General features: G+C 40.9%; 8 protein-coding genes across 9 annotated transcripts; 5 read left to right on the forward strand and 3 right to left on the reverse strand.

Moving 5' to 3' along the window:
* Positions 1-89: 89 nt before the first annotated feature.
* On the forward strand, positions 90-1414 carry LOC114446483 (claudin-6-like). The gene is made up of 2 exons (XM_028422126.1): positions 90-245; positions 974-1414. Exons 1-2 carry the CDS (start codon positions 90-92, stop codon positions 1412-1414), a joined length of 597 nt encoding a protein of 198 aa, XP_028277927.1.
* A 1343-nt stretch (positions 1415-2757) lies between these two features.
* Positions 2758-4337, forward strand: LOC114445955 (claudin-4-like). The gene has a single exon (XM_028421309.1). It carries the CDS (start codon positions 3074-3076, stop codon positions 3704-3706), a length of 633 nt encoding a protein of 210 aa, XP_028277110.1. The 5' UTR covers positions 2758-3073; the 3' UTR covers positions 3707-4337.
* A 629-nt stretch (positions 4338-4966) lies between these two features.
* On the forward strand, positions 4967-6671 carry LOC114446343 (claudin-4-like). Its single transcript, XM_028421890.1, has one exon. It carries the CDS (start codon positions 5372-5374, stop codon positions 6326-6328), a length of 957 nt encoding a protein of 318 aa, XP_028277691.1. The 5' UTR covers positions 4967-5371; the 3' UTR covers positions 6329-6671.
* A 1899-nt stretch (positions 6672-8570) lies between these two features.
* LOC114446484 (methyltransferase-like protein 27) lies at positions 8571-9876 on the reverse strand. The gene is made up of 5 exons (XM_028422127.1): positions 9796-9876; positions 9512-9640; positions 9101-9236; positions 8864-8956; positions 8571-8773 (listed from the first exon to the last, which is right to left on the reverse strand). The coding sequence occupies exons 1-5, from the start codon at positions 9874-9876 to the stop codon at positions 8571-8573; spliced, it is 642 nt and encodes a 213-aa protein (XP_028277928.1).
* A 2019-nt stretch (positions 9877-11895) lies between these two features.
* On the forward strand, positions 11896-12638 carry LOC114446485 (claudin-4-like). Its single transcript, XM_028422128.1, has 2 exons — positions 11896-12378; positions 12490-12638. The coding sequence occupies exons 1-2, from the start codon at positions 12060-12062 to the stop codon at positions 12636-12638; spliced, it is 468 nt and encodes a 155-aa protein (XP_028277929.1). The 5' UTR covers positions 11896-12059.
* A 961-nt stretch (positions 12639-13599) lies between these two features.
* On the reverse strand, positions 13600-14850 carry LOC114446486 (methyltransferase-like protein 27). The gene is made up of 5 exons (XM_028422130.1): positions 14740-14850; positions 14456-14584; positions 14130-14265; positions 13893-13985; positions 13600-13802 (listed from the first exon to the last, which is right to left on the reverse strand). Exons 1-5 carry the CDS (start codon positions 14848-14850, stop codon positions 13600-13602), a joined length of 672 nt encoding a protein of 223 aa, XP_028277931.1.
* A 1090-nt stretch (positions 14851-15940) lies between these two features.
* On the reverse strand, positions 15941-18211 carry mettl27 (methyltransferase like 27). 2 transcript variants are annotated; one of them, XM_028421806.1, is made up of 6 exons: positions 18067-18211; positions 17295-17423; positions 16950-17078; positions 16618-16753; positions 16421-16513; positions 15941-16330 (listed from the first exon to the last, which is right to left on the reverse strand). In XM_028421806.1, the coding sequence occupies exons 2-6, from the start codon at positions 17412-17414 to the stop codon at positions 16128-16130; spliced, it is 681 nt and encodes a 226-aa protein (XP_028277607.1). In that variant the 5' UTR covers positions 17415-17423; positions 18067-18211; the 3' UTR covers positions 15941-16127. The 2 variants fall into 2 exon arrangements, with proteins under 2 accessions (XP_028277607.1, XP_028277608.1); XM_028421807.1 differs by lacking the exon at positions 18067-18211 and adding an exon at positions 17856-17979.
* A 98-nt stretch (positions 18212-18309) lies between these two features.
* On the forward strand, positions 18310-24466 carry nf2b (NF2, moesin-ezrin-radixin like (MERLIN) tumor suppressor b). The gene is made up of 17 exons (XM_028421726.1): positions 18310-18638; positions 18825-18939; positions 19256-19381; positions 19476-19598; positions 19712-19795; positions 19947-20015; positions 20117-20199; positions 20341-20416; positions 20503-20640; positions 20880-20954; positions 21043-21156; positions 21249-21371; positions 21548-21765; positions 21904-22006; positions 22351-22481; positions 22568-22739; positions 23023-24466. Exons 2-17 carry the CDS (start codon positions 18850-18852, stop codon positions 23068-23070), a joined length of 1773 nt encoding a protein of 590 aa, XP_028277527.1. The 5' UTR covers positions 18310-18638; positions 18825-18849; the 3' UTR covers positions 23071-24466.
* Positions 24467-25870: the final 1404 nt, after the last annotated feature.

Consider the following 25870-nt stretch of genomic DNA (forward strand, 5'->3'; position numbering starts at 1 on the left):
ACATAACTGCTGAGCAGAGCTGACCAGGTCAGATACATGTAGCATGTAGCTGGAGTCACATTTTTTGTTACAAGAGACAGACAACGTCCATGACCACAGACATCCAGGCAGGACATGCCCTAACACTTATCTCAATCATTGTTGGCTTCCTGGGCTTCCTGGTCAGCCTTCTCAGTGGCGTGGTCGCCAGTGGGGATCCACTTGACCTGCTTGACCCACCTCCTCTGAGCTGCTCCTTCTTGGGGGTGCTCTTATCATTAAACAATGACTGCAGCCTTTAGCCAGGAGCTCGTGTCACACAGTTACAGTTTCAATATTCAGTTTGACCATTGTGGAAGTTTGCATCTACAGTGAACACTTTTCAGAAAAACAATAGCATGTTTTAAACATATAACATACAACATGTAAGGAAAAGACTTACCTTGTCACATGTTATTTCTCTGTTGAATTTGTGACCAACGAAACAACATGCTTAAAAATAACAGCTTGTGTGTGTGCTGTGGTCTGCACAATGACAATGTGGCTTTTGTTAAAATAGGCTATCTGACGTGTGGTAAATTGATTTTCCTGTGAAAGGTTCACACATAGTCAATAACTGATCACTGACTATATGAATAGTTCACAATGATGCAGCTCAGTTATTTACAAAATAAACAAAAAAATGACTAACAGAGAAATGTGAGAGTGAGTTATACTTATTTACCTAGCGGTGACATCATGATCAGGTTATTTTGTAATGTATTGATCTTTGTATGTTCATATCTGTCAACATTCAGCGTTGACTTGTACTGTATCTCCCACTCTATCCTGTCTGGTAATATATCTTATAGACAGAAATCATATGACGGTACTAGCAGCAAATAGCAGTGGAAGAAAGCAGCAAATCGGCTTTCTCTCCTCCTCTCTTACAGTATGTTCTCATTGGTATCATTATGTGATTGTATTGTCAGTATTGATATTGTTAAATTAATAGAGTGCTCTCCCCACCTGGAAAGGCACAGTTGTCCGTGACAACAGTGCTATTTCTATGGTGGCCTGGGAGGGTTTGTGGAAGATGTGGTGCTCTGACTATCCTGAGTGGATCCTTCCTGAAGACATAAAGGCTGCCAGAGCACTCATTGTCATTGCCATCATTGTTGAAGTCTTTGGTATTGTGCTAAGTGTGATTGGGAGCAAGTACACCCTCTTTGTGGAGGAAGAAAGGCACAAGTACAAAGCTGCTATTGCTTCTGGAATCATCTTCATAGTTGCAGGCCTCTTCGTGTTCATAGCTGTGTGCTGGACAACCCACACCATCACCCAGAACGACTACAAGAAGAGACAGCTGGGAGCCGCGGGCTACTATGGCTGGTTCACTGCGGTGCTGCTGTTCCTGGGTGGAGGCTTCCTCTGCAGAGTCTCAAGACAAGACTGACCTTGATGTGAGGTACTCCAAGGCTCACTCTGTGGAGAGCAGCAAGGCCAATGTTTAGATCTCCAGCAGTGAACAGAAGCAGATAAGATGAAGATTTGATGAGGATGAAATTTTACAAAAATATGTAATGTGTTGATATATTTTTTTTGTTTTTGTTTTGTTGATTAGACCCATGTATTAATTTTTTCTGATTGTGCACCACATGAGCACAGACTTTTGTCCGTAATCTATCACACAGAAATCAGCACTCCAGTTAAGAGGAATATCTTGTTTAAGGGCATGCATCTGATTGTTGTGCTGAAATCGGCTGCAGACAGAAATCACCTGCTCGTTAATCGCAGTCATTGATTTCAGCTTTTTAAATGCTAATAAATACTCACTGTGGCACTATCAAACATTCCAGTATTAATTCAGTATTTGGTCGTTTGTATTTTCAACTTGTTATAAAATATTGCAGAGATCTTTGTAAATGTAGAGCAGCCATGTGAAAGTGTGAGTGTTTATAATCAACATTATAACAAAAAAGCGATGAAACAGTGTGATACATAAGTAAAGTTGCTTGATTGTTAAAGGATACTGAATCAAACCTTTCTTTGTTTTGATGCTCTCTTTTTGTGCTACAGGTGTTGTGATAAATGCTGTGATGACAATACTGCCTTCAAACAATTTGCATGAATTATAAGAAACAAAAATATAATATAATAGTAATTGCATGCAGCTGATAATTAATGCAATGATATACTCCAGAATCCAGTCAAAATATAGCTTGAAACATGTATTAGTCTAACATATCTACGTTATCTTTAGTCATCCTAGGTAGCAGGTAGGCCTTAACTGTGAAATCATATAGTTTAATGTTTTATAACAGAAAAGTGTCAACTTATTTTCATAAAAGAGAATGTAATCTATCAAACTGTATTTTAAATAACATATGAAACTGAATATGAGAGTGGATCATAGAGACACACAGAAACAACCTCCATCTCTGATTTTTTAAATTAACAAAACAAATGCATGTGATGATGACATTTTTCACTTTCATTTCATTTTTCAAATTTGAACTGAATATCAGCCATGAAGACGGAATTGATCATCGTGAAAGTCATGTGAAAGACAGAAAGATTTCCTAAAGAAAAATACAGAAAAAAAAATACTTAGATTTTCAGAGTGGATTTGAATTTAATTGATCAGAATATAGAGATAAACTAAGGTTGTCACAGTGCATTTTTTCAGCCTTGGTCATCTGGTAAGTCACCTTTTGCATAATGAGTATCGCCAAGTCAAGTATCACTTGTCTTTATTGCAAGTAAATAATATGGAATTTATTTTCTAATTTATACAGTACATAATAATAATAATAATGATGTGGGGATGGAAACTGTTTGTTATCGTCTTGTCTGTGTTTGGTGTATTTCTGCAGATTTTCACTTTGTATGTATCTCTGAAACTCCCTTTGTTCCACTACTGAAGCGAGGCAGTCTGGTTAGGTGAGATTTCTTCACAAACTAGTTTCAGCTCAGAGGCTCCAGTAGGAAACTCCTCCTCTCAGTTTTGGAGCAACAAAAGCGCTAAATAAGGAAGCTTGTGTCCGGCGTCTCAGTCAGACAGTCAGAGCAGTTCCTCAGGATCACAGGCTCTACGAAGCGACAGAGCATCAGCATGGTTTCTGCTGGAAGACAAATTCTGGGTTTGGCCCTGGCCATCATTGGCTTTCTGGCGAGCATCATCATCTGCGCTCTCCCCACCTGGAAAGTTACAGCTTTCATTGGATCCAACATCGTCACCGCTCAGGTGATCTGGGAGGGTTTGTGGATGAACTGTGTAACACAGAGTACAGGCCAGATGCAGTGCAAAGTCTACGATTCTCTGCTGGCCTTACCCCAAGACCTGCAGGCTGCCAGAGCACTTGTCGTCATGGCCATGATCTTTGGGGTCTTTGGTATCCTTCTAGGTGTGGTCGGGGGCAAATGCACCAACTTTATCGAGGAAGAAAGGCAAAAGTGCAAAGTTGCTATTGCTTCTGGAGTCCTCTTCATCATTGCGGGACTCTTGGTGCTTGTACCTGTGTGCTGGACCGCCAACACCATCATCCGGGATTTCTACAACCCACTCCTGGTCGATGCTCAGAGGAGGGAACTGGGAGCCTCACTCTACATAGGCTGGGGCTCGGCAGGTTTGCTGTTTCTGGGTGGAGGCCTCCTCTGCAGCTCCTGTCCCCCAAATGATGAGACTGACTATGACGTGAAGTACTCCAAGGCTCGTTCCATAGCGAGCAGCAAGGCCTACGTTTAGATCTCTGACAGTTGATGTGAAGCATATAAGACGAAGATTTAAAAGAAATGAAAAAGATTATAAAAATGATGTAATGTGATTAACATAGAGTGGACAGGGTGGACATTTTTTTTATTATTCAAACATTCATACTACAGTAATCATATGGTGTAATATGTGCAGTATTTTCTATTTGTGATTGTGATTTCTGTATTTGTGTACATTGTCATCTTCACTTTCTATATTTCATGTATGATTTTGTTTATTAGAAGAGAGTATTGTTAAAATGTTTTAGCTGAGTAGAATTTTCCCTTAAATTTAAATTTATGATTGTTTTACCAAATTAGGTCATCTGTAAGTCATGTGTTTGTGAAATGATGTATTTCATTGTTGACCAGCTCGTCATGGTTATGATAGTTGTGACAAACAGGTTAAACAGTGTATCTGGTTTTATGACTGTCCAAGAAAGAATCCTGAGAAACAGGTTCTGTTTCACTGTTTCCCTCAGTAAACAGAGGCGGATGAGAACTTTCTGTGTATTCGGTATTTCCTTTTCAGTATCGTTAGCACTTGGCACTTCTGATGTAAGGAAAAAAAAGTGAACAAAGACACAAACTGTAATGCTTTTTTCAAATAAATGTTTCAAATCTTGTCAAAGTATTGGAAATGTTTTATATTTTATACATTTAGGCACAAAACAATACGTCTTTAAGGACAAGAGAGACTGGTACACAGTCCAGGCCAGGTCATTGTGGGGACTCACCTAACATTATGAGGGCGTGTCTTTCTTTTGGACACCAAAAATGTTGGTTAGACAAGTGTGTGTGTGTGGTGAAGGTGAAGGACAGTGGGGGTTTGCATGCATCAAACAGGTTCTTCTGCATTCAAAGCTGTAACACTGAAACTCCTCTTCCAGGTTATTGTGGTTTACATTGCACTCATTTTGCTGTATAAACACATGCTGTCTGTGCATATCACTTCCAACTGATGTGTAAATGTGAGCTCACACCACTAAGCTGAACAGAACAGTGTTTAATCAAATTAATCAAACTGAACATTTCTGCCGAATAAAACCAAGAGTGTTTCCTGCCTGGAGGCCTGCTGTTCTTTCAGCTTTATTCATTGTTGTTTGCAAAATAATTTCATCAGATGGTGATAACAAGGGAGGGAACAGATGATGTCACTGCTCTCTCTCTATACCTTTCTGTCAACCTCCTCCCCTTTCTTGTCCCTATACAGTAGGTGTGGTACTTGTACACATGACCAGTAACACACAGGCAGTCATTCAGGTGACCAAAAAAGAGACTCAGGTATACAACTAAAGGAATAAAGGACATGGGCGGGGGAGAGCAGCAGGTAGGGAGAGAAGAGGGGAGGGGCAGAAGCAGGTGGAAAACAGGCTGTAAACAAATGAAGTGAGGCTGAACTGAAACACACCTGAAGTCAAGGAAAAGCTTCTGCAGGCAGGACGGTAAGCTCAAGTCTCTGAGGTAGATACTTTACAAGTGTAGCTAGAAAAAGATACACGCAAGAATGATGGAGTGTGAACGCAGCAACTTGTGTTGAGAGAGACTGACAAAAAAGATACACCAGACGCCAGAGGAGTGACCAGAGAGACCGGGAGTGAGTGCAAAACAGGCTCGACAGCTCACACAGTTTCAGTGATCTTCCCTCCACCTCTACACCATGGCTTCAATGGGCATGCAGTTGTTGGCCAGTGCTCTGTGCCTCGTGGGTTATGTGGGGGTCATCATCAGCTGCATAATGCCTATGTGGAGGGTCACAGCTTTCGTGGGCAGCACCATTGTCACCGCCCAGATCATCTGGGAGGGCATCTGGATGTCTTGTGTGGTGGAGAGCACAGGACATATGCAGTGTAAGGTCTACGACTCCCTCCTTGCCCTCGGCACTGACCTGCAGGCTGCCAGAGCTTTTATTGTCCTTGCTATCATTGTAGGAGGTGTGGGCCTCATTCTGGCCTTTGTTGGAGGAAAGTGCACCCGCTTATTGGATCAACAAGGAGGCAGGATTAAGGGAAAAGTGGCTATTGCAGCAGGAGCGGTGTTGATAGCCACAGGGGTGCTCTGTTTGATCCCCACATTGTGGGCGGCCGGGGCTGTGGTCAGAGGATTCTACAGCACCACCGTCGATGCTCAGAAGAGAGAGCTTGGTGCCTCTCTCTACATCGGCTGGGGAGCATCCATCCTGCTTTGTCTGGGAGGCGGATTGTTCATTAGCTCAGCATGCCACCTCAAAGACGTCGATGACGACAAGAGTCCCTCTGTCCGTTACCTGGTGGTCCGCTCCAACAGGTCCAGCCAGGTGGGATCTCATCGCAGTGGGCCAAGGCCGCTGCCTACAGGCGTGATGGTCTCCAGGGCTCAAAGCTATGAGGGAGTGAGCACAAAGCCCCCCCAGTACACTAGGCCTTTGTGGGAGCGTGAGTCTGCGCAGAGCATGAGACAGGAGTCAGAAAGATCCTGGGCACCGTCCACCAAGTCACAGATGAGGAAACCAGAGTCAACAAAATCTGACCACAGTGAGGGTCCATCTACAAAGTCTCAGCTGAAACAAATGGAGGAGGAATCAGTTAGGAGTGAAAATGAAGATGCCTCCTCAAACCCTACACAAACATACATATAATGTGAATGTGCATAATTGACAGTTTTTACACTTACACTTTTTTTTTACACTTCTTGTGTGTGAAGTGCATGAGGAGTGGATTTTGTTTTATTACACTCAGTTATGAAGGACAAATGCAACTAAAGCGTTCTGAAGTGTTCATCTGGATAAGACGAGCTTAAAGATTGCTGGAATTATTTCTGATATTTTACTGTGTGCTTTTCTGTCTCAGTGAATCAGAGTGAAGCTGAATGTTACCTCAGAAGCTTAAGTTCTATGTTTTTGTCTGACATGAGTAAACAGAAATCGATTTTTCTTTAAATATGTGTTTATTCAAAGAGCCAATGGTCCACTGTTAAAAGTGTCGCTGCATGTGTTTGTTCTATTTTCACAGATTTTTATAAATAAATAATTGCAATTTGATCAGTGCATTTCTTTCCACTTATTTAAATGTGTAGAGGTGTAAACATATGACACACAAGCTGAAAGGGGACTTTTATTCCTGTTGTATGAAAATGCACAGCACAAACTGGTTTGACAGAGAGTGTGGTTACAGCGCTGTTAGAAGAGGAAGCATTGTGTGTTGTGGAGGATTCAACATTTAGTTTCAGTGTATCATGTGTTTGGAACATGATGTTTTAGATTTAGTTATTCAAATAAGTAGGAGCGTCACTATCTAGTCCTGGAGCACTTAAAAATGCAAATGTTAAATGCAAAAAACTTTAAAGGGAAATGTTTGTTATGACTACTGTAAACAAAAGTAAAGTTTCATCTGCTGCATACTGAGAGCAGAAAAAGAAAGTGCAGATAATAGAATAATAAATCAATGAGGTGAGACAAAGACATAAAACGAACTTAACTCACTGGATGGTGTCTCAGACAAACAACAAATATTTTAAACTCGGTAGATTTACTGTTGTTATAACAATTTATACATTTAGTCCCTAAAATTGTATCGGCATGTACATCTAAAATATTTCTCTGTGGCAGAGTTGATGTTGCCCACATGATCAAACACTGACACCATGTGGCTGCTGGTGCGCACACACACACACACACACCATCCCCGGCCACATTTAATATTGAATACAAACTTAATGTCCATCCATCATCCAGCCAAGCTTCTCATATCTGTCCAAAGGAATCACGTGATAATAATTTCTGACCTTATTATAAAATGTCAGAATTTTATTCCATTTATTTTTATTTGTCTTCATCCTTAACCCTCAAGATAAAGTGTGCCTTAATTTGAGTAGTTTGAAAGGCTTTAAGAGACACTAAAAAACATATAAAGACTGTGAGTGTTGTTGTAAGTGTTGTATCGCTAAACTCAAAGGTCAAAGGTCAGGTACATATGGCCCAAATACCTGGGACAAACATCTGGGAAATATTTATTATATCCAAAAGATTAAAGGTCTTCATTATTCAATAATAATAATAATATAATAATATAATATTTGTGGTTATTTGTTACAGAACAGTTTTTCCTGCTATGATTATTCATACTGGCACTGTCATGATCCCCTTTTAAGTTGGTTTATTTTTCCTGTTTTATTGTGAAAGTCCTGTTGTCCTTGTGTATCTGTGTGTGCTTTTACTTCCTCCTGTGTTTCCCTCCTTGTTGATTCCCTGCCCCGCCCTAATGTGTCTCATTGTCTCTGCCTCTGCTTCCCCTTCTCTCCCTGCCAGTTGGTCTTGTGTGTTTCTGCCGAGCGTACCAGCTATTTTCTGGTGACAAGTGTGTTCTTTAGTTTATGGCCTTTGCCTGTTTTTGTCTCTGCTTTTGCCTATGCCTTTTTTGGTACTTTTGCTAATCTGGTTCCTGGTTTTTTAATTCCTGCTCTGATGATCCACCTGTTTAACCCTCTGTTGCCTGTCTGACTGATCTCCTGTGTACAGACCTTCGCCAGTGAAATAGACCATAGTTTTTGCTTCAACGTCTCCTGTCCTGTGCTTGTGTTCACCTCACCACCATTACCTGACAGGGAGCCATGTCAGCCATGTTTTTAGTAGCTACACATAGTGATGGTTCAATGTGTACTTTATTATGTCAGTTTTTCTTAACAGACTGTATCATTTACACAAATATATGTGTGTTTAACAATCTAAGAACTAACAGACTTTGAAAAAGGGAAAAACAGACCATGAAAGAGAGATGCTGATTAAAACCTTCTAACTCTGCAATATAAACAAAAGACAGCAAGTTAGCTTCATTTTCTGGATCAAGAATCAATCTTCCACATACAGACTGTCATGAGTCGTGTTACACTTTTTTATAGAGATACACAGATCCAGATGTGTAGGTGTCCCCTGCCCCTGACGCTGATCGTGCCCAGTTTTCTGACTCAAGGACTTCTACGCAGCTCCAGTGCCCCTCTTCTTCCATCTCCTTCAGCTCACGTTCCAGGTCAGCTTTATATTCCAGGTTGTTGTAGCCATGCCCACACACCATAGAAACGTAGCCACCTAAAGACACCAAGTGACATGTAATATTGTTTGACTATGTGGGAATGTAAAGTCTTTTTGTAAGTTGAAGTGCCAGCTGCAATGGTTCACCTGGTTTACAGGCGTCGCACAGGTGTCTGACCACACATACAGGAACGTGGTCCACCATGAGGGCTGCAACAATTATGACCACATCGAATGATCCTGCAGGAAGTAAAGACTGAATAAGTACAGCAATAAAACAAATATACAGTTTGACAAAAGTAGTTTGTAGTAGTTTATCTTTGACTTGTCTGAGCACCTCTAAGCTATGGTTAGCTTTACAAGGATGTATTACAAACTCCCAACCTTTTGGCAGAGGCAGTGGCTGATCCCCCAAAAGACATTCTTTGAGGTCTTCATACAACCCTTTTTTTCTGGCGATCTCCAGCATACTCTTACTTCCATCAACACCAACAAAATGTGTGAACCCATGCTGTCTCAACTGTAAAAGACACACTTTATTATTCACAGAAAAAGCACTTTGTTTGGTTACACACAAGCATTGTAAGATAAGATAAGATAAGATAAGATAAGATAAGATAAGATAAGATAAGATAAGATAAGATAAGATAAGATAAGATAAGATAAGATAAGATGAGATAAGATAAAACTTTATTAATCCCGAAGGAAATTCTTGTGCCAGAGGTATCAAGTTACATTAAATGCAGTTAAGTACAGAGTATAAGAGTATAAAGTACGACAACTAACTAACTTTACCTGCTCTGCCACCAGTCCTGTTCCACAGGCCACATCTAGAACAGCAGCACTTTCACGGTCTCCAGTGAAGTGAGCAGAAACGCTGTTTGCTGCTAGACGTTGTGAACTGGACTCCAAAATCTGCATATCCTTTAGAAAGCAGGAATAAAGGTTTCTTATGACTCAGATGCAACATAAAGCAAGTCACATTGTGTATTGATTTACATTTGTGTGTTTCCCCTCAAATACACTGTCATGTGTGTCAGCAATCCAAAGACCCTTTACATTACATTACATTACATTACCTGCTCATAGTTTTCAGCCCAGGTGCTGTAATTACTTTTTAAAAAGTCTCGTTTCACATCTTCGAATGTTCTTGTTGCCATTGTTTCTGTAATCTGACGAAGAAGCAAACAGGCATTACCATAGATTAGGCTACTGTCACATTTTCTGACAACAGAATGGATGGAATATACTGGTGGTCATGCATCTCTAATATTGGATAGATTACTTAAAGAACTTACCTCAGAGGCCTTTTTATCCACAGTGATCAAAAATATGAAGTTCTAGAGTCTATGGTAAAGACAGCAGCTGTCCATGACATCTGCTGGCAGTAAACAAGGACTAGCTCTTATATATCATCAGTTCTGTCCTGCAAATCAGGTGATGCTACATTCCTTCAATTCAGGGTCTGTTAGCTGAGAAATGTATTTACATGTAAATGAAGGGTACATAAAGGCAGCACACTGGGAGTTACAGGTAAAGCAACATCTAATAGCCTCCAGCTGGAAGTGAACAACTGTAACTATGTAAAACATTATGGCCTGAAGCAAGCTATGAAAAGTGATAATCACCATATTTTAGCCTTCTTGACAGCCTTCTTGAGTGGAGACAGAGAGGAGATGAGGAGGGCCCAGGCAGAGGTGAAGGAGAAGATTGGAGAGGGCAAGGAGAGCTACAGGAGGAAGCTGGAGAGCCAACTTGGAACTTGCCCTGTGGAAGACAACATGCCTTGTTCCTGTGCCCAAGACCAAACATCCAAGCACACACAGCGACTACAGACCAGTTGCTCTGACTTCACATGTGATGAAGTCTCTGGAGAGGCTGGTCCTGAAACACCTGCGTGCTGTTGTGGAACCATCGCTGGACCCCCTGCAGTTTGCTTACCAGCCCCGTATTGGAGTGGAGGACGCCATCATCTACCTGCTGCACAGAGCACACGCCTACTTGGAGGAGGCAGGTAACACTGTTAGAATCATGTTCTTTGATTTTTCCAGTGCATTTAACACCGTACAGCCTGCCCTTTGAATAGGAAGCTCCTGGACATGCAGGTAGAGACCCCACTGGTCACCTGGATCACTAACTATCTTACAGGTCGACCACAATTTGTGAGGCTGAGGAACACCGTCTCGGACACAATAGTCAGCATCAAGGATACCAACATGGACATTGTGGACAGCTACAAATACCTGGGTGTCCACATTGACCACAAACTGGACTGGTCCACAAATGCAGAGGCAATATACAGGAAGGGACAGAGTCGCCTGTATCTACTGAGGAGACTCAGGTCCTTTAACGTCTGCCAGACCATGCTGCAGATGTTTTACCACTCGGTGGTCTCCAGCGTCATCTTCTACGCTGTAGTGTGCTGGGGCAGCAGGATGAAGACGGCCGACACCAACAGACTCAACAAGCTCATCAGGAAGGCTGGCTCGGTACTGGGAGTGGAGCTGGAGTCTGTGGTGGAGGTGACAGAGAGGAGGATACTGAGGAAACTCCTCAGTATTCGTAACAACACGTCTCACCCCCTGCATGACACACTGCTGTCCTACAGGAGCACATTCAGTGGTAGACTGAGACTACCGAGGAGCAGCACAGAACGCCACAGGAGGTCCTTCCTGCCAGTGGCCATCAGACTGTATAACTCCTCCCCTTTCTGTAGGGAGAAGCGCTAGATAATCATGTCAGGCATCACTGTCATTCCCTCCACTTGTCTATATTTATGTTTACTTAGCACCTTACATCTCCATATTTGTATCCATGTATCATATATTGTGCTCATACTGCGTACTGTACTCTTATTTTGGATTATAGTGACACTTATACTCTTATACTCTGTACTTAACTGCATTTAATGTGACTTGATACCTCTGGCACAAGAATTTCCTTCGGGATTAATAAAGTTTTATCTTTTCTTATCTTATCTTATCTTAAAGGACACGGGCGGGGGAGAGCAGCAGGTAGGGAGAGAAGAGGGGAGGGGCAGAAGCAGGTGGAAAACAGGCTGTAAACAAATGAAGAGAGGCTGAACTGAAACACACCAGAAGTCAAGGAAAAGCTTCTGCAGACAGGATGGTAAGCTCAAGTCTCTGAGGTAGATACTTTACAAGTGTAGCTAGAAAAGATACACACAAGAATGAAGGAGTGTGAACACAGCAACTTGTGTTGAGAGAGACTGACAAAAAAGATACACCAGACGCCAGAGGAGTGACCAGAGAGACCGGGAGTGAGTGCAAAACAGGCTCGACAGCTCACACAGTTTCAGTGATCGTCCCTCCACCTCTACACCATGGCTTCAATGGGCATGCAGTTGTTGGCCAGTGCTCTGTGCCTCCTGGGTTATGTGGGGGTCATCATCAGCTGCATAATGCCTATGTGGAGGGTCACAGCTTTTGTGGGCAGCACCATTGTCACCGCCCAGATCATCTGGGAGGGCATCTGGATGTCTTGTGCGGTGGAGAGCACAGGACATATGCAATGTAAGGTCTATGACTCCCTCCTTGCCCTCGGCACTGACCTGCAGGCTACCAGAGCTTTTATTGTCCTTGCTATCATTGTAGGAGGCGTGGGCCTCATTCTGGCCTTTGTCGGAGGAAAGTGCACCCGCTTATTGGATCAACAAGGAGGCAGGATTAAGGGAAAAGTGGCTATTGCAGCAGGAGCAGTGTTGAAAGCCGCAGGGGTGCTCTGTTTGATCCCCACATTGTGGGCGGCTGGGGCTGTGGTCAGAGGATTCTACAGCACCACCGTCGATGCTCAGAAGAGAGAGCTTGGTGCCTCTCTCTGCATCGGCTGGGGAGCATCCATCCTGCTTTGTCTGGGAGGCGGCTTGTTCATTAGCTCGGCATGTACAAAGAAAAGACTGTGAGTGTTGTAAGTGTTGTATCGCTAAACTCAAAGGTCAAAGGTCAGGTACATATGGCCCAAATACCTGGGACAAACATCTGGGAAATATTTATTATATCCAAAAGATTAAAGGTCTTCATTATTCAATAATAATAATAATATAATAATATAATATTTGTGGTTATTTGTTACAGAACAGTTTTTCCTGCTATGATTATTCATACTGGCACTGTCATGATCCCCTTTTAAGTTGGTTTATTTTTCCTGTTTTATTGTGAAAGTCCTGTTGTCCTTGTGTATCTGTGTGTGCTTTTACTTCCTCCTGTGTTTCCCTCCTTGTTGATTCCCTGCCCCGCCCTAATGTGTCTCATTGTCTCTGCCTCTGCTTCCCCTTCTCTCCCTGCCAGTTGGTCTTGTGTGTTTCTGCCGAGCGTACCAACTGTTTTCTGGTGTCAAGTGTGTTCTTTAGTTTATGGCCTTTGCCTGTTTTTGTCTCTGCTTTTGCCTATGCCTTTTTGGTACTTTTGCTAATCTGATTCCTGGTTTTTTAATTCCTGCTCTGATGATCCACCTGTTTAACCCTCTGGTACTGTTGCCTGTCTGACTGATCTCCTGTGTACAGACCTTCGCCAGTGAAAACCATAGTTTTTGCTTCAACGTCTCCTGTCCTGTGCTTGTGTTCACCTCACCACCATTACCTGACAGGGAGCCATGTCAGCAATGTTTTTAGTAGCTACACATAGTGATGGTTCAATGTGTACTTTATTATGTCAGTTTTTCTCAACAGACTGTATCATTTACACAAATATATGTGTGTTTAACAATCTAAGAACTAACAGACTTTGAAAAAGGGAAAAACAGACCATGAAAGAGAGATGCTGATTAAAACCTTCTAACTCTGCAATATAAACAAAAGACAGCAAGTTAGCTTCAGTTTCTGGATCAAGAATCAATCTTCCACATACAGACTGTCATGAGTCGTGTTACACTTTTTTATAGAGATACACAGATCCAGATGTGTAGGTGTCCCCTGCCCCTGACACTGATCGTGCCCAGTTTTCTGCCTCAAGGACTTCTACGCAGCTCCAGAGCCCCTCTTCTTCCATCTCCTTCAGCTCACGTTCCAGGTCAGCTTTATATTCCAGGTTGTTGTAGTCACGCCCACACACCATAGAAACATAGCCACCTAAAGACACCAAGTGACATGTAATTTTGTTTGACTATGTGGGAATGTAAAGTCTTTTTGTAAGTTGAAGTGCCAGCTGCAATGGTTCACCTGGTTTACAGACGTCGCACAGGTGTCTGACCACACATACAGGAACGTGGTCCACCATGAGGGCTGCAACAATTATGACCACATCGAATGATCCTGCAGGAAGTAAAGACTGAATAAGTACAGCAATAAAACAAACATACAGTTTGACAAAAGTAGTTTGTAGTAGTTTATCTTTGACTTGTCTGAGCACCTCTAAGCTATGGTTAGCTTTACAAGGATGTATTACAAACTCCCAACCTTTTGGCAGAGGCAGTGGCTGATCCCCCAAAAGACATTCTTTGAGGTCTTCATACAGCCCTTTTTTTCTGGCGATCTCCAGCATACTCTTACTTCCATCAACACCAACAAAATGTGTGAACCCATGCTGTCTCAACTGTAAAAGACACACTTTATTATTCACAGAAAAAGCACTTTGTTTGATTACACACAAGCATTGTAAGATAAGATAAGATAAAACTTTATTAATCCCGAAGGAAATTCTTGTGCCAGAGGTATCAAGTTACATTAAATGCAGTTAAGTACAGAGTATAAGAGTATAAAGTACGACAACTAACTAACTTTACCTGCTCTGCCACCAGTCCTGTTCCACAGGCCACATCTAGAACAGCAGCACTTTCACGGTCTCCAGTGAAGTGAGCAGAAACGCTGTTTGCTGCTAGACGTGGTGAACTGAACTCCAAAATCTGCATATCCTTTACAAAGCAGGAATAAAGATTTCTTATGACTCAGATGCAACATAAAGCAAGTCACATTGTGTATTGATTTACATTTGTGTGTTTCCCCTCAAATACACTGTCATGTGTGTCAGCAATCCAAAGACCCTTTACATTACATTACATTACATTACCTGCTCATAGTTTTCAGCCCAGGTGCTGTAATAAGTTGTTTTGTCAGTGCCAGCTGCGCTGAGACATGGTGAATACTCTTGTTTCACATCTTCAAATGTTCTTGTTGCCATTGTTTCTGTCATCTGACGAGGAAACAAAGTCAAACTAATTTTAAAAGCAAATAGGCATTACCATAGATTAGGCTACTGTCACAATTCAACAGAATGGATGGAATATACTGGTGGTCATGCATCTCTAATATTGGTTAGATTACTTAAAGAACTTACCTCAGAGGCCTTTTTACCCACAGTGATCAAAAATATGAACTTCTAGAGTCTATGGTAAAGACAGCAGCTGTCTATGACATCTGCTGGCAGTAAACAAGGACTAGCTCTTATATATCATCAGTTCTGTCCTGCAAATCAGGTGATGCTACATTCCTTCAATTCAGGGTGTTAGCTGAGAAATGTATTTACATGTAAATGAAGGGTACATAAAGGCAGGGCACTGGAAGTTACAGGTAAAGCAACATCTAATGGCCTCCAGCTGGAAGTGAACAACTGTAACTGTGTAAAACATTATGGCCTGAAGCAAGCTATGAAAAGTGATAATCACCATATTTTAAGGAGCAGCATAACTAAACTTGACTCTTTATCAGTTCCTGCTTGATGGAATAGTGAACCATCTCCAAGAAAACTGAAAATGACCTGGATGATCTCCATCAACTCCATCCATAGTCAGCCAAGTGTGGCCTACCCACCCAAACAATATCCTGTTTGGCTTTAAGTTGTTAAGGGTGTCAACATCCGTACATTCTGCTGGGGGCAAAACAGCTTATATGGAAGCTTGATGTATAAACTGGAGACTGGTGACCAAACAACTAGATGCTCAGCTTTTTAAAGGGCTGTATGCATCAGACAGTACTCAGCCAGACAAGTAATGTGCAGTCAGGATAGAACAGCCCGTTTAAATATACAGACAAGCCGAGGGACAGCGCAAACAATAAAGCTACAGAATAGCTATAGAACGGTTGGTCACCCTGTGCAGATGAAAATATATCAATAAAGACTAGTGTTTTTAAATATACTCGCTTGTTCATTTACTAATGCAATAAAGACCACAAAACACCAAATCAGAGGAAGCATTTATTTCTCAATAAAGAATATTTGCAGATTCACAAGCTATAGTACATTTGTAGAAACACAGAGGAGTATTGGGGCCACTAAAAAAGCTTTATTTGATCTGAAAATACATCAGGACTCAAGTATGTATGAAGATTCTTGTGTTAATGCCTGTCTCATGGAGCTGGCTCTCCTGTGCTGCAGACAAGCTACTTCAAGTTCTTAAATGAAAAATGACCTGGATGACCGAGAATCTTCATCGACATGTCACATTGTTGTTCATATTGCTATAGTTTCTTATAGAGGTACACAACACCAGATATGTAGCCGTCTTCCTGCTCTGACACGGCTCTCTCCCACTCTTTGACCTCAGTGACCTGTGCACAAGTCCACAGCCCCTCTGCCTCCATCTGCCTCAGCTCACACTCAAGGGAGGATTTGTATTCCAGATTGTCAAGGTTCCCTCTGGTTGTCATACAAATGTAGCCACCTGTTGGAAACACATGACTGTGCATTGACTACAACTCACAGAAGCAGATACAGTACAAATTTACTGAAGTTGAACCTTAAATAGTCTCACCTGGTTTGGTGGCTCTGCACAGGTCTCTGACTACACCAACAGGGACCTGACCATCACTCAGTGCTCCAACAATCACAACAACTTCATAAAAACCTGTTGGACAGGTATAAGAAGTGAATTTAAAGTCAAAATAAGTTAATTGTAGCCTGCCTAATACTGAATAAAATATGCCATAGGTTAATAGTAAGATATGTTACCCCAGTGGACAGGCAGCGGCTCCTCTCCCAGCATGCATTGCTTCAAGTCCTGGTACAGCTCACTTTGTTTGGCCACTTCCAGCATGGCCTCACTGCCATCAATACCCACAAAATGTTCAAATCCATGTTTCTTCATCTATACAACAGACACATTTTATTATTCAAAGTGATAGTAATAGGATCATTGCGACTAAAAGAGTAGATGACAAATTTCTAGATGTGCATATAGCAACAAGAAGCCGTAGTTTGATCTAGCATTAAAGGATGTGTTATGAAATGTAAACTGTAAACATCCAGTTACTAAGAATTTGTTCTCTTTCCTTTTTTTTTACCTGTCTGGCCACCAGACCTGTACCACAGGCCACATCCAGCACGACAGCCGCTTCATGCTCACAACTGACATGGGCTGAAATGCAGTCTGCTGCCAGACTTGGAGCACGGTAGTCCAGCACAGCCACATCCTAGAAGTGTTGAGAAAGAATAGATACACATATCTTTACATATTAATATATCTACATATTTGAACATGATTAAAATCACCAAACATCAAATAAATACAATGGGATTCTGGTAATTTGGCTGCATGTAGATATACGACTGAAGACAGTCTTACAGAATAACATTATAATGTGTCATAGATAGGCTAATATTAGCCTATCTACCCTCAGTTATCTCACCTGGTCATAGTTCTCTGCCCATGAGCTGTAGAAGTTGACCTTCTCTTTTGATGTGGTGTTTTTATGAGCTGATAAGATAATGGCTTTCACATTTTCAAATGTGTTAGTGACAGCTGACATTATACAAACCTGTTCAGAAGAGAGAGAGATACATTATTTAATTACTACTTTGATCTAACATGCTGCTGATGTCCAGTTTTTGACTTTGATTTGACAGTGATAACATGATTTCTGAAAACGAATTGATTAATCGGATCATGTCAAAACGTAAAACAAAAACACAAATACAAAAAGTAGCTAATTCCAAACGCACAATGTTTTATTATAGTTATTAACCTCGAACACTGATAAACAACAATTGTTTTTTAAACTGACGATCCAGTTTAATGCAGCTTTAAACCACTGAATTCATATAACATGCAGAGTCTAAAACATGCAGGATATGAAAACAACTGCTGCTATTCCTGCTGAAATTTGTAAATATTAATAACTCATTAAACATTGGACTGCTTTTTATAAAATAGCCTCCTACTCCTTACGGAGGCATGCACCAACTGTTACCTTGCTCTTATTCTTCCGAGAGCTTTCTTATCTCCAAATTTCACAGTCCAATTTGAAAATATTTACATAAACATTTTATTTTTGCAGCAAACTGAACCAGGAAGTAATAGCTGTCTGGACCAATGACACGAATTTCGCTCAGAGGAGCCGGTTGGGAGAAGTTGGCACTCTCCGTTTTTCTGTGCTAATAAAGGGGTTATAGCATTCTTACCTGCCGAATAGTTTTGTAGGATTCTTGTACGTTTTCGTAGCTGCTCGCCAGATAGATAATTACAACCCCAGTGACTAGTTTTGAATCTCTACAGCTGCCCTCACGGTCACCACAAGCTCCGCTTTAAATGCATGTAAAGCACAAATCTTCGACAGCACTTGAAGGAGGCATTGAAGCGTTCCAAATACTTGCACATGCGCAGTTGAATTATCCATAGCTGCTATTCATGTTCCCACCTGTAGAGTGGTTAGGAGTCAAAACAAAACTCTTCTGGAAAGTCGTCCAGATTTTTGACTGCATGCTAACCAGCTAAAACACGTAGCAGCTGGAAGCGCTGTTAAATGTCTCCGAACGTTATTTGACAACAACGCGATTATTTACAAAGTATTTGTTGTTTAGATACATTTCACAATGGAAGCCTCACAAAAGTTTCGCTCTTTCTACAGCTTGTTTTGGTCCGTTTTCGTAGCATAGCTGGGAAGCTAACGGTGTTTATTAGTGTAGGTTAGCTTAGCATTGGCCTCCTCTTCTGTGCCTTTTTGGACGGCAGAAGTTTGCAACTTTACTCCGTGGTAATGTGCCCCGTCTAAATGTTAAATATTTGTTTCCACAAAGAAGTTTTTTCTGTCCTAAAAAAGTAATTTTCTATCGCTTTAGTCAGTACCAGGCAAATATACAGACAATAGCTTTATGCCATTTGAATGTGTGTCATATCATTTATGGAAGGTTTTGTCATTCAGTTTTGTTCTTTCCTACAGGTTTATTTGCAGAAACGTTCTAAAGATGTCCATTTTAGGATTAAAGAAGAAACAGCCAAAGACTTTTAAAGTCAAAGTTATTACTATGGATGCTGAAATGGAGTTCAGCTGTGAGGTATGGAAACAGAGTCTTTATCTGTCTGCATACTCCTGGTGTGACTGAATATTACACATATTTATTGACTCTTGAAATCACATATTTACTCCGTCAGATTAATGGACAAAGAAACTACAGAAAAGATGTGCAAAATTGTCAAACAAGTCAAGCCCCTGACCATTATCTATGACATGGTGCCTCATATGTTACTTCAGGGTTGATATTTTATATTATTTATATTACTAAACAGAAACCCTTTTTCAGTCAATCAGTCATGTCTTGATTCTAAAATTAGCTGTCAGCATCTTTCTGACCAACTCGCTGTGTTTCTCAGGTAAAGTGGAAAGGTAAAGACCTGTTCGACCTGGTGTGTCGTACTGTTGGGCTGAGGGAGACCTGGTTTTTTGGACTCAGGTATATAGTAAAGGACACCTATGCATGGCTAAAACCAGAGAAACGGGTGAGTGTGTAACATATCCGAGCTGTTGTTGATCATTTTTGACAAATGACAAAGTAGATAATTTTCTTGTGGTCTATGTTTGTCATACACCAAGGTTTTGGAACAGGAGGTTCCCAAGGACTCTCCCATAACTTTTCATTTCCTGGCAAAATTCTTCCCAGAAAAAGTAGAAGAGGAGCTTGTCCAAGAAATTACACAGCACCTCTTCTTCTTACAGGTAATGTAGATTATTATTGTTTCTTTTGGTGGCAGGTTTATTTTATAAGTTTAACACACTGAATGGAGGAAAAAATGGTTGCAGTTGTGTTCACATGTCAAATTCTTCTTCAGGTGAAAAAACAGATATTAGATGAAGAGATATTTTGTTCCCCAGAAGCTTCTGTTCTCTTGGCATCTTATGCTGTTCAAGCCAAGGTAAGAGAACTGTAATTTCAGATTACTTCTTCCTATATCTCAATGGATTTAGTCCATTCCAGTTTATATCTTTGTGTTTGTGTAATTATTCTTTAAGGAAAATGGTCTGTCTATGTCGCTAAAAATAAAATGTTTTGACTCTCCTTCACAGTATGGGGATTATGACCCAAACTTTCACAAACCAGGCTTCCTGGCACAGGATGAGCTTTTACCAAAAAGAGTAAGTATAGACTGCTGTGTGAATAGAGTTTTTTTATGTGTGTCTGCAGATGTCTGTGTTGTGGTTTACATTTTCTTTGTGATGTTGTGTCTTTAATTCAGGTACTGATGCAGTACCAAATGACAGCTGACATGTGGGAGGAGAAGATTACAGCATGGTATGCTGAGCACAGAGGCATCGCCAGGTAAGGCTGAACCAAGAAGATTACTGACAAATTTAACACCTTTGCAAACGGTGTAGCTTGTAGATTCTGAAATTGGAACTGTGATGAATGTATTAAAGTGTGATATCTCTTTTCTTCCTAACTTTAACACCATCCATACAGGGATGAAGCTGAGATGGAATATCTAAAGATTGCTCAGGATCTTGAGATGTACGGTGTCAGCTACTTTGCCATTACTGTGAGTTCAAATTGTGGATAAACATTAGGAAAAACTTTTAATATTGCTGTCATGTTTGGTGACATTTCTGTTTCTCGCATTAAAAGCAAAATAAGAGGGACACAGACCTCTTACTTGGAGTGGACGCTCAGGGTCTTCACATCTACAGCCCCAACAACAAACTCAACCCAAACAAGTCCTTTCCATGGAGCGGTATCCGTAACATCTCTTACAGTGAGAAGGAGGTAATGACAAGCAGTGGATTTGTTATTTGTTATTAAGTTTAACTGTCTTAACTCAATATAATCAATAATATTGTTAAGAAATATCCCAAGTCAACAAAATATTTCCTTGAGAAATAGTTAATTACTTCTGTTTCACTGTTAATTGTCTCTGTTAATGGTCTGCATGGCACAGCTTACAGATAGGAATGTTTTCAGTAATACCCTGCAAAATCTGAACTGAATGTTTTAACTCTTTAAAGTTTACAATCAAACCTTTGGACAAGAAGAAAGATGTTTTCAAGTTCTACTCGTCTCAGCTGCGCGTCAACAAGCTGGTTGGTGTTCTTCTGCTGATCTAAATGTTCCATTAAGTTATAAGAGTGTTGCATAAACCAAGTTATTAATAATGTCTTGTTTGCCCAGATCTTACAATTATGTATTGGGAACCATGATCTATTCATGAGGAGGAGGAAAGTGGACTCAATTGAAGTGCAGCAGATGAAGGCCCAAGCCAAAGAAGAGAAGGCACGCAAGAAGGTTAATGCTTCTCAGATTAGACGTAAAACAACTGTTATTTGGATCATTGGTGATTGTCTTGGGTTTATCTGGGTTTCTTGACCTCCGTCTAGATGGAACGACAGATACTAGCGCGGGAAAAACAAATGCGGGAGGAAGCCGAACGAGCAAAAGAGGAAATGGAACGCAGACTTTTTCAGCTGCAGGATGAGGCACGACTGGCCAATGAGGCACTGGTGAGAGCTCAGTCCCTGACTTTAAATAATTGTTGAATCTTTTAGACTTTTCTGGTACTACATGTCTTTTACATGTGTTATGCAAATTGTCCCTGCATTATGTAGTCAGATTCCTCCAACTCTGCCAGAACTTATCATGTAAAGCTTTGTGGAAATGAATCGCTTGTCATCTCCAGCTGCGATCTGAGGAGACAGCAGACCTGCTAGCAGAGAAGGCTCAGATTGCCGAAGAGGAAGCCAAGCTGTTAGCCCACAAGGCTGCAGAGGCTGAGCAGGAGAGGCAGAGGTTAGAGGTCACTGCCATGAAGACAAAGGAGGAGAAAAGGCTTATGGAGCAGAAGATGAGGGAGGCTGAGCAACTGGCTGTAAAATTGGTGGAGCAATCTGAGAGGAGGTCTGACATTATCAATATTAATAGTTAATACATCTAACTTCTGTTAGATACTATAATACCAATACCAATACTCCCAATTATTTTCTGTTTATACTGCTGTCTCCCTTTTTTTTCAACTAACCAAACCTCTGGGGACAGGCTGAAGGAAGCAGATCACCTGAAACAGGACCTGACAGAAGCAAAGGATGCAGAACGGAGAGCCAAGCAGAAGCTGCTGGAGATCACCAAAACAACATACCCTGTACCGTGACGATAATACTGCTGCTTTTTGTGATAACTGTTTTTTTTTTTTTACATTGATTTATAAAATGGATTATATTTCTTTATTCGAGGTTCTTAAAGACTTTTGCAAGAAAAATATTCATGAAAGTATAGTACTATAAAATTACTTTTGTTTTTTTTATAGCAAGAAATAAAACAGCCTCAGATAAGTAGAAAATGGAAACAGGTTTTCTTTTATTCATATTTTGTTGGCTGCAGAGAGATATTTTTTTTGGCTGTGTATTGTATTGTAATGTGTAATGTTCTGTACCTTAATAACTGTATCTACATTCCTGACATTCCATCTGTATACTTGTTATTCAGCTCATAGCAGCCTACTCTGCTCCGCCTGCTCCTCCTGAAGCCGCCGACTTTGCCTATGAATCAACATCTACGCGCCTTGACTTCAAGGACTCTGATATGAAAAGGCTGTCTATGGAGATTGAGAGGGAGAGGTGAGCTGAAGTTTAAACTCCCCACAGTGACACATCAGAAAGGCAGTTTGGTTCTGTTTGTTGAGGATGTGTTATTGTGAATACAGGCTGGAGTACATGGAGAAGAGTAAACACCTGCAGGACCAGCTAAAGGAGCTGAAGTCAGAGATTGAGTCTTTGAAACTGGAGGAGCAGCAGCAACAGGCAGGCCTCTACAGTGTCAGTCACAGTGAGGCCAGGGGATACGTCCAGGAGCCAGTCTACATACCTCACAGCAACGTATGTATTGTGTGTCTAAAAGTTTAAAGTAATCACTGACTAAATGGAAATACTGGGCTTTCCCAAACGTGTAAACTAAAGAATAATCATCCTGCATTGAATACATGTAATGCAGAAGCTAATTTCAAAATGCACAAACCATCACATTCCTAAATAAAGGGGTTGTAATAATTCCACTTGACAATATCAGTTGCTTTTTGTTGCTGCTGACGTGACTGTACTTCTATCCACCCTGTACCTGTGATTCTCCATTTAACAACTCGTTCTCTGCACTGTTTTTCAGCGAAACTCTGCCTACATGTCTCAGATGGCCTACTTTGAAGAAGTGTGATCCTGTTCTTGCAAGATAAGGATGGAGGGCACCAGCTAATGTAACTCGGCGCTTTCTCAAGACGTTTGGTTAATTTTTACCTGCTTGAAACTAACTAATACAGACATATATGCAGCACCATGACTGGGTGGCCTGTGGAAAGACGTTACATAAATCTATCCTTGACAACAGTAAGGATGCATGACAACATGTTAAGATTGTACCACCTGCTACACTACAGATACTTCGACGTTTTGTTCTGTACATAATGTGTGTGACACATTTAACACTGATTTCAGGATTTGGTGCTGAAGAGGGATGTATGAGTTAGCTTTCATTTAATGCTTTTTGTGTGGATTTAAGGGATGTTAAGAGGTAGAAATGTGCCTGCCTGATGCATAAATGCCTTACAACACTTTGAGACAGGGAAGACGTTAAACTACTCTCAAGCTACAAAGTTCCTGTATCAGATGTAATCATATATTTTTTCTAGAATTGTGTAAATAGGAAAGTTATTTTGGTCATTTTCTTTCAAAATATTTCTTAAACTTTGACATTGTGATATTGCTCGTACATGTAAATGTCCACATTTGGCAGACGTGCAGGGACGCTGTATAGCTGAGACACTCCATCATTTGTCTTCATGTTGTTTACTTTCTGAACTGCCTTCACTGATAACAGCACACAGGTGCCTTTGTTGCTCATGCCTGATGGTAGTTTATGAAAGTGTAGTACATAATTATAAGCCTGAGCTCTGCCATTTCAGCATTTTATGTGTTGTACTCTAGACTGCTGACGTGTGCCATGTTTTCCTTTTATAGTTCACAATATTACAATATTCTCCTTTAATCAGATTGATAGCGTTTCTTTCTGTTTATGCACTTCTCAGGGTTAGTGTTGGAGACAATCACTGCAGATAGAATCTCAGTAGTTTTCGCCTGAAATATCCTAATTACCATGTTAAAGTGGACGCCCTGCATTTCAGTGTCTCTGTTACATTCTCAGAAAAAGGGAGAGGCTGTATGCTCAATGCACACCCAGAGATTCTGCATGTTTTGTTTATTTGGTCCACCATTCAGACTGAATTAATTATGGACTGAATAATGAAATAATGGGGTCATGTGGTCGTAATGCTAACCTTGATTTTGTGAAAATGGTGTTTTGTAAATTTGTTCCTAAGTGCTTTTTTTCTTTTAACATTATTTATTTGTGCTATAAATCTTCAGATAACACCATCGTCACGTTTTTATTGGGGTCTGTGTTTGTTTCTCTGCTTAATTCATGTCCAGTGTTAACGACATCTTTCGGAGGCTGTGTTCACTTTAAAGTGACAGATGTTACAGTTTCAGTTTTTTCACTGGCAAGTGTAACCTCATGTTATTTTGTGTATCATTTCATTACAACAGCGCCAAACGAAGCGTGTCTGTGTGTCCTGATGTCTGTGCACACAAAAAAAGTACATTTTTATGAAAACAATATTTCTAGTATATAACAAATTAAGTAACAAAGTATATAAGTTAGAGGCCATTTTTATCTCACCTGTCCACGATATAGAGTCATTGCAGCTAACATCTTTCATACTGAAAGGAAAGGCTGCCCTCTTGTGGTCAAGCTGAGACAATGGGTTGTGAGTTCAATATTTATCATCAGATATTTGCAGTGGTGAATTACTCAGATGTCCATTTTGAATGATCTTACATGAAAGTGCATATAGAAGTAAATGTTCAGCTCAAAAATAAACCACAGCATCCTGTCAGCAGGCAGTTTTTTATGTTGATTTATTATAGTTTGATATCAAACACTGTGATAAGCGGATGCCAGTATTCCCCTCAGTCACAAGGTCATGGCACCATGGCAACTGTGTTTATGTGTTTAAGCGTGTGCATGCCAGGGTGCTTTTTCTCATCAGCACTGAGAACATATTGGATGTTTTCCGGCCTTGAGTCTGTCGCACAATTGTTGTTTTTCCCATTCAGTTATGATGCTTAGTTTGAAGCTTGTATAAAAGAAACCAGCTCTGCCTCCACAACTCACCGTTTGTATGATGTGTAACCAGAAGAAATGTGTGCTGCTCTTGCTTTGCTCTTGTTACTGTGTGTTTGGGCCTCAGGTGGAAGGTGAGAGTCTTGCAGAGGACCAACCAAATCAGACCAACCAGGACATCTGGGAAGAGGTGAAAGCCTTTAAAGACATGGTGGTGGAGCTGAAAGTGGGGCTGACAAACCTGGAGACCACAGTGAAGGAGAGACACAGCAGGGTGGAGGTGCTTAAAACTGAGCTGACCACTACTAACAACAACATCCAGCAGCTGCAGAAAGAAAATTCTGGTATGTGTTTTAATTGTACTAAACAGTTAACAAGCAAAACAATCAATCATTTTTTCAGCTCAAGCCACAGAACTGACATCCTTGGAAACTATTGACGGCCTCTGAGAGCAAAACAGTTTACTTCTTCTGTCTGCTGGCTGCTCCCTAAAGAGGAGGACAGCCCAGCGTCTGAGCGTGGGCTCAGGTGTTGTTGTGGATTATAACACGGCTGCTCTGCTCTTTCATTTCAGACTTGCAGACAAGACTGGGCAGCACCATCAGTCCAGGTTTGACCAGCTAAGAAAATGGAAATGAAATTATACAGTTTATATCTGTTTAGTCACAGACTCATAAATGAGTTTTTAAGTTAATTTGAATGTCATTTATGTTGACAGAGAAACCGAAGGTGGCCTGTTCTGCAGTTCTACTAATGCTGGACACGTTGGACCCTTCAACATAGACATCACACTGAAATACTGCAAGGTCCTCAATAATATTGGCAATGCTTACAATTC

This window comes from Parambassis ranga, chromosome 14 (assembly GCF_900634625.1).
Source record: "Parambassis ranga chromosome 14, fParRan2.1, whole genome shotgun sequence".
NCBI classification, from domain to species: Eukaryota; Metazoa; Chordata; class Actinopteri; family Ambassidae; genus Parambassis; species Parambassis ranga.

Bases quoted from the DNA above. Each gene is read 5' to 3' on its own strand.
- LOC114446343 (XM_028421890.1), top strand. From the start codon at position 5,372: ATGGCTTCAATGGGCATGCAGTTGTTGGCCAGTGCTCTGTGCCTCGTG.
- LOC114446483 (XM_028422126.1), top strand. From the start codon at position 90: ATGACCACAGACATCCAGGCAGGACATGCCCTAACACTTATCTCAATC. The intron at 246-973 runs GTGCTCTTATCA...TTAAATTAATAG, and splicing joins TGAGCTGCTCCTTCTTGGGG to AGTGCTCTCCCCACCTGGAA.
- LOC114446485 (XM_028422128.1), top strand. From the start codon at position 12,060: ATGGCTTCAATGGGCATGCAGTTGTTGGCCAGTGCTCTGTGCCTCCTG. The intron at 12,379-12,489 runs TATTGGATCAAC...GGGCGGCTGGGG, and splicing joins CGGAGGAAAGTGCACCCGCT to CTGTGGTCAGAGGATTCTAC.
- LOC114446486 (XM_028422130.1), bottom strand. From the start codon at position 14,850: ATGGCAACAAGAACATTTGAAGATGTGAAACAAGAGTATTCACCATGT. The intron at 14,266-14,455 runs GTAAAGTTAGTT...TGTCTTTTACAG, and splicing joins CAGGACTGGTGGCAGAGCAG to TTGAGACAGCATGGGTTCAC. The intron at 13,986-14,129 runs GTTGGGAGTTTG...TACTTCCTGCAG, and splicing joins GCCACTGCCTCTGCCAAAAG to GATCATTCGATGTGGTCATA.
- LOC114445955 (XM_028421309.1), top strand. From the start codon at position 3,074: ATGGTTTCTGCTGGAAGACAAATTCTGGGTTTGGCCCTGGCCATCATT.
- nf2b (XM_028421726.1), top strand. From the start codon at position 18,850: ATGTCCATTTTAGGATTAAAGAAGAAACAGCCAAAGACTTTTAAAGTC. The intron at 21,372-21,547 runs GTGAGAGCTCAG...TGTCATCTCCAG, and splicing joins GACTGGCCAATGAGGCACTG to CTGCGATCTGAGGAGACAGC. The intron at 21,766-21,903 runs GTCTGACATTAT...CTCTGGGGACAG, and splicing joins GTGGAGCAATCTGAGAGGAG to GCTGAAGGAAGCAGATCACC.
- LOC114446484 (XM_028422127.1), bottom strand. From the start codon at position 9,876: ATGGCAACAAGAACATTCGAAGATGTGAAACGAGACTTTTTAAAAAGT. The intron at 9,641-9,795 runs GTAATGTAATGT...TGCTTTCTAAAG, and splicing joins GGGCTGAAAACTATGAGCAG to GATATGCAGATTTTGGAGTC. The intron at 8,774-8,863 runs GTGAACCATTGC...TGGTGTCTTTAG, and splicing joins GTGCGACGCCTGTAAACCAG to GTGGCTACGTTTCTATGGTG.
- mettl27 (XM_028421806.1), bottom strand. From the start codon at position 17,414: ATGTCAGCTGTCACTAACACATTTGAAAATGTGAAAGCCATTATCTTA. The intron at 16,754-16,949 runs GTAAAAAAAAAG...TCTGTTGTATAG, and splicing joins CAGGTCTGGTGGCCAGACAG to ATGAAGAAACATGGATTTGA. The intron at 16,514-16,617 runs GTAACATATCTT...CCTGTCCAACAG, and splicing joins GCCGCTGCCTGTCCACTGGG to GTTTTTATGAAGTTGTTGTG.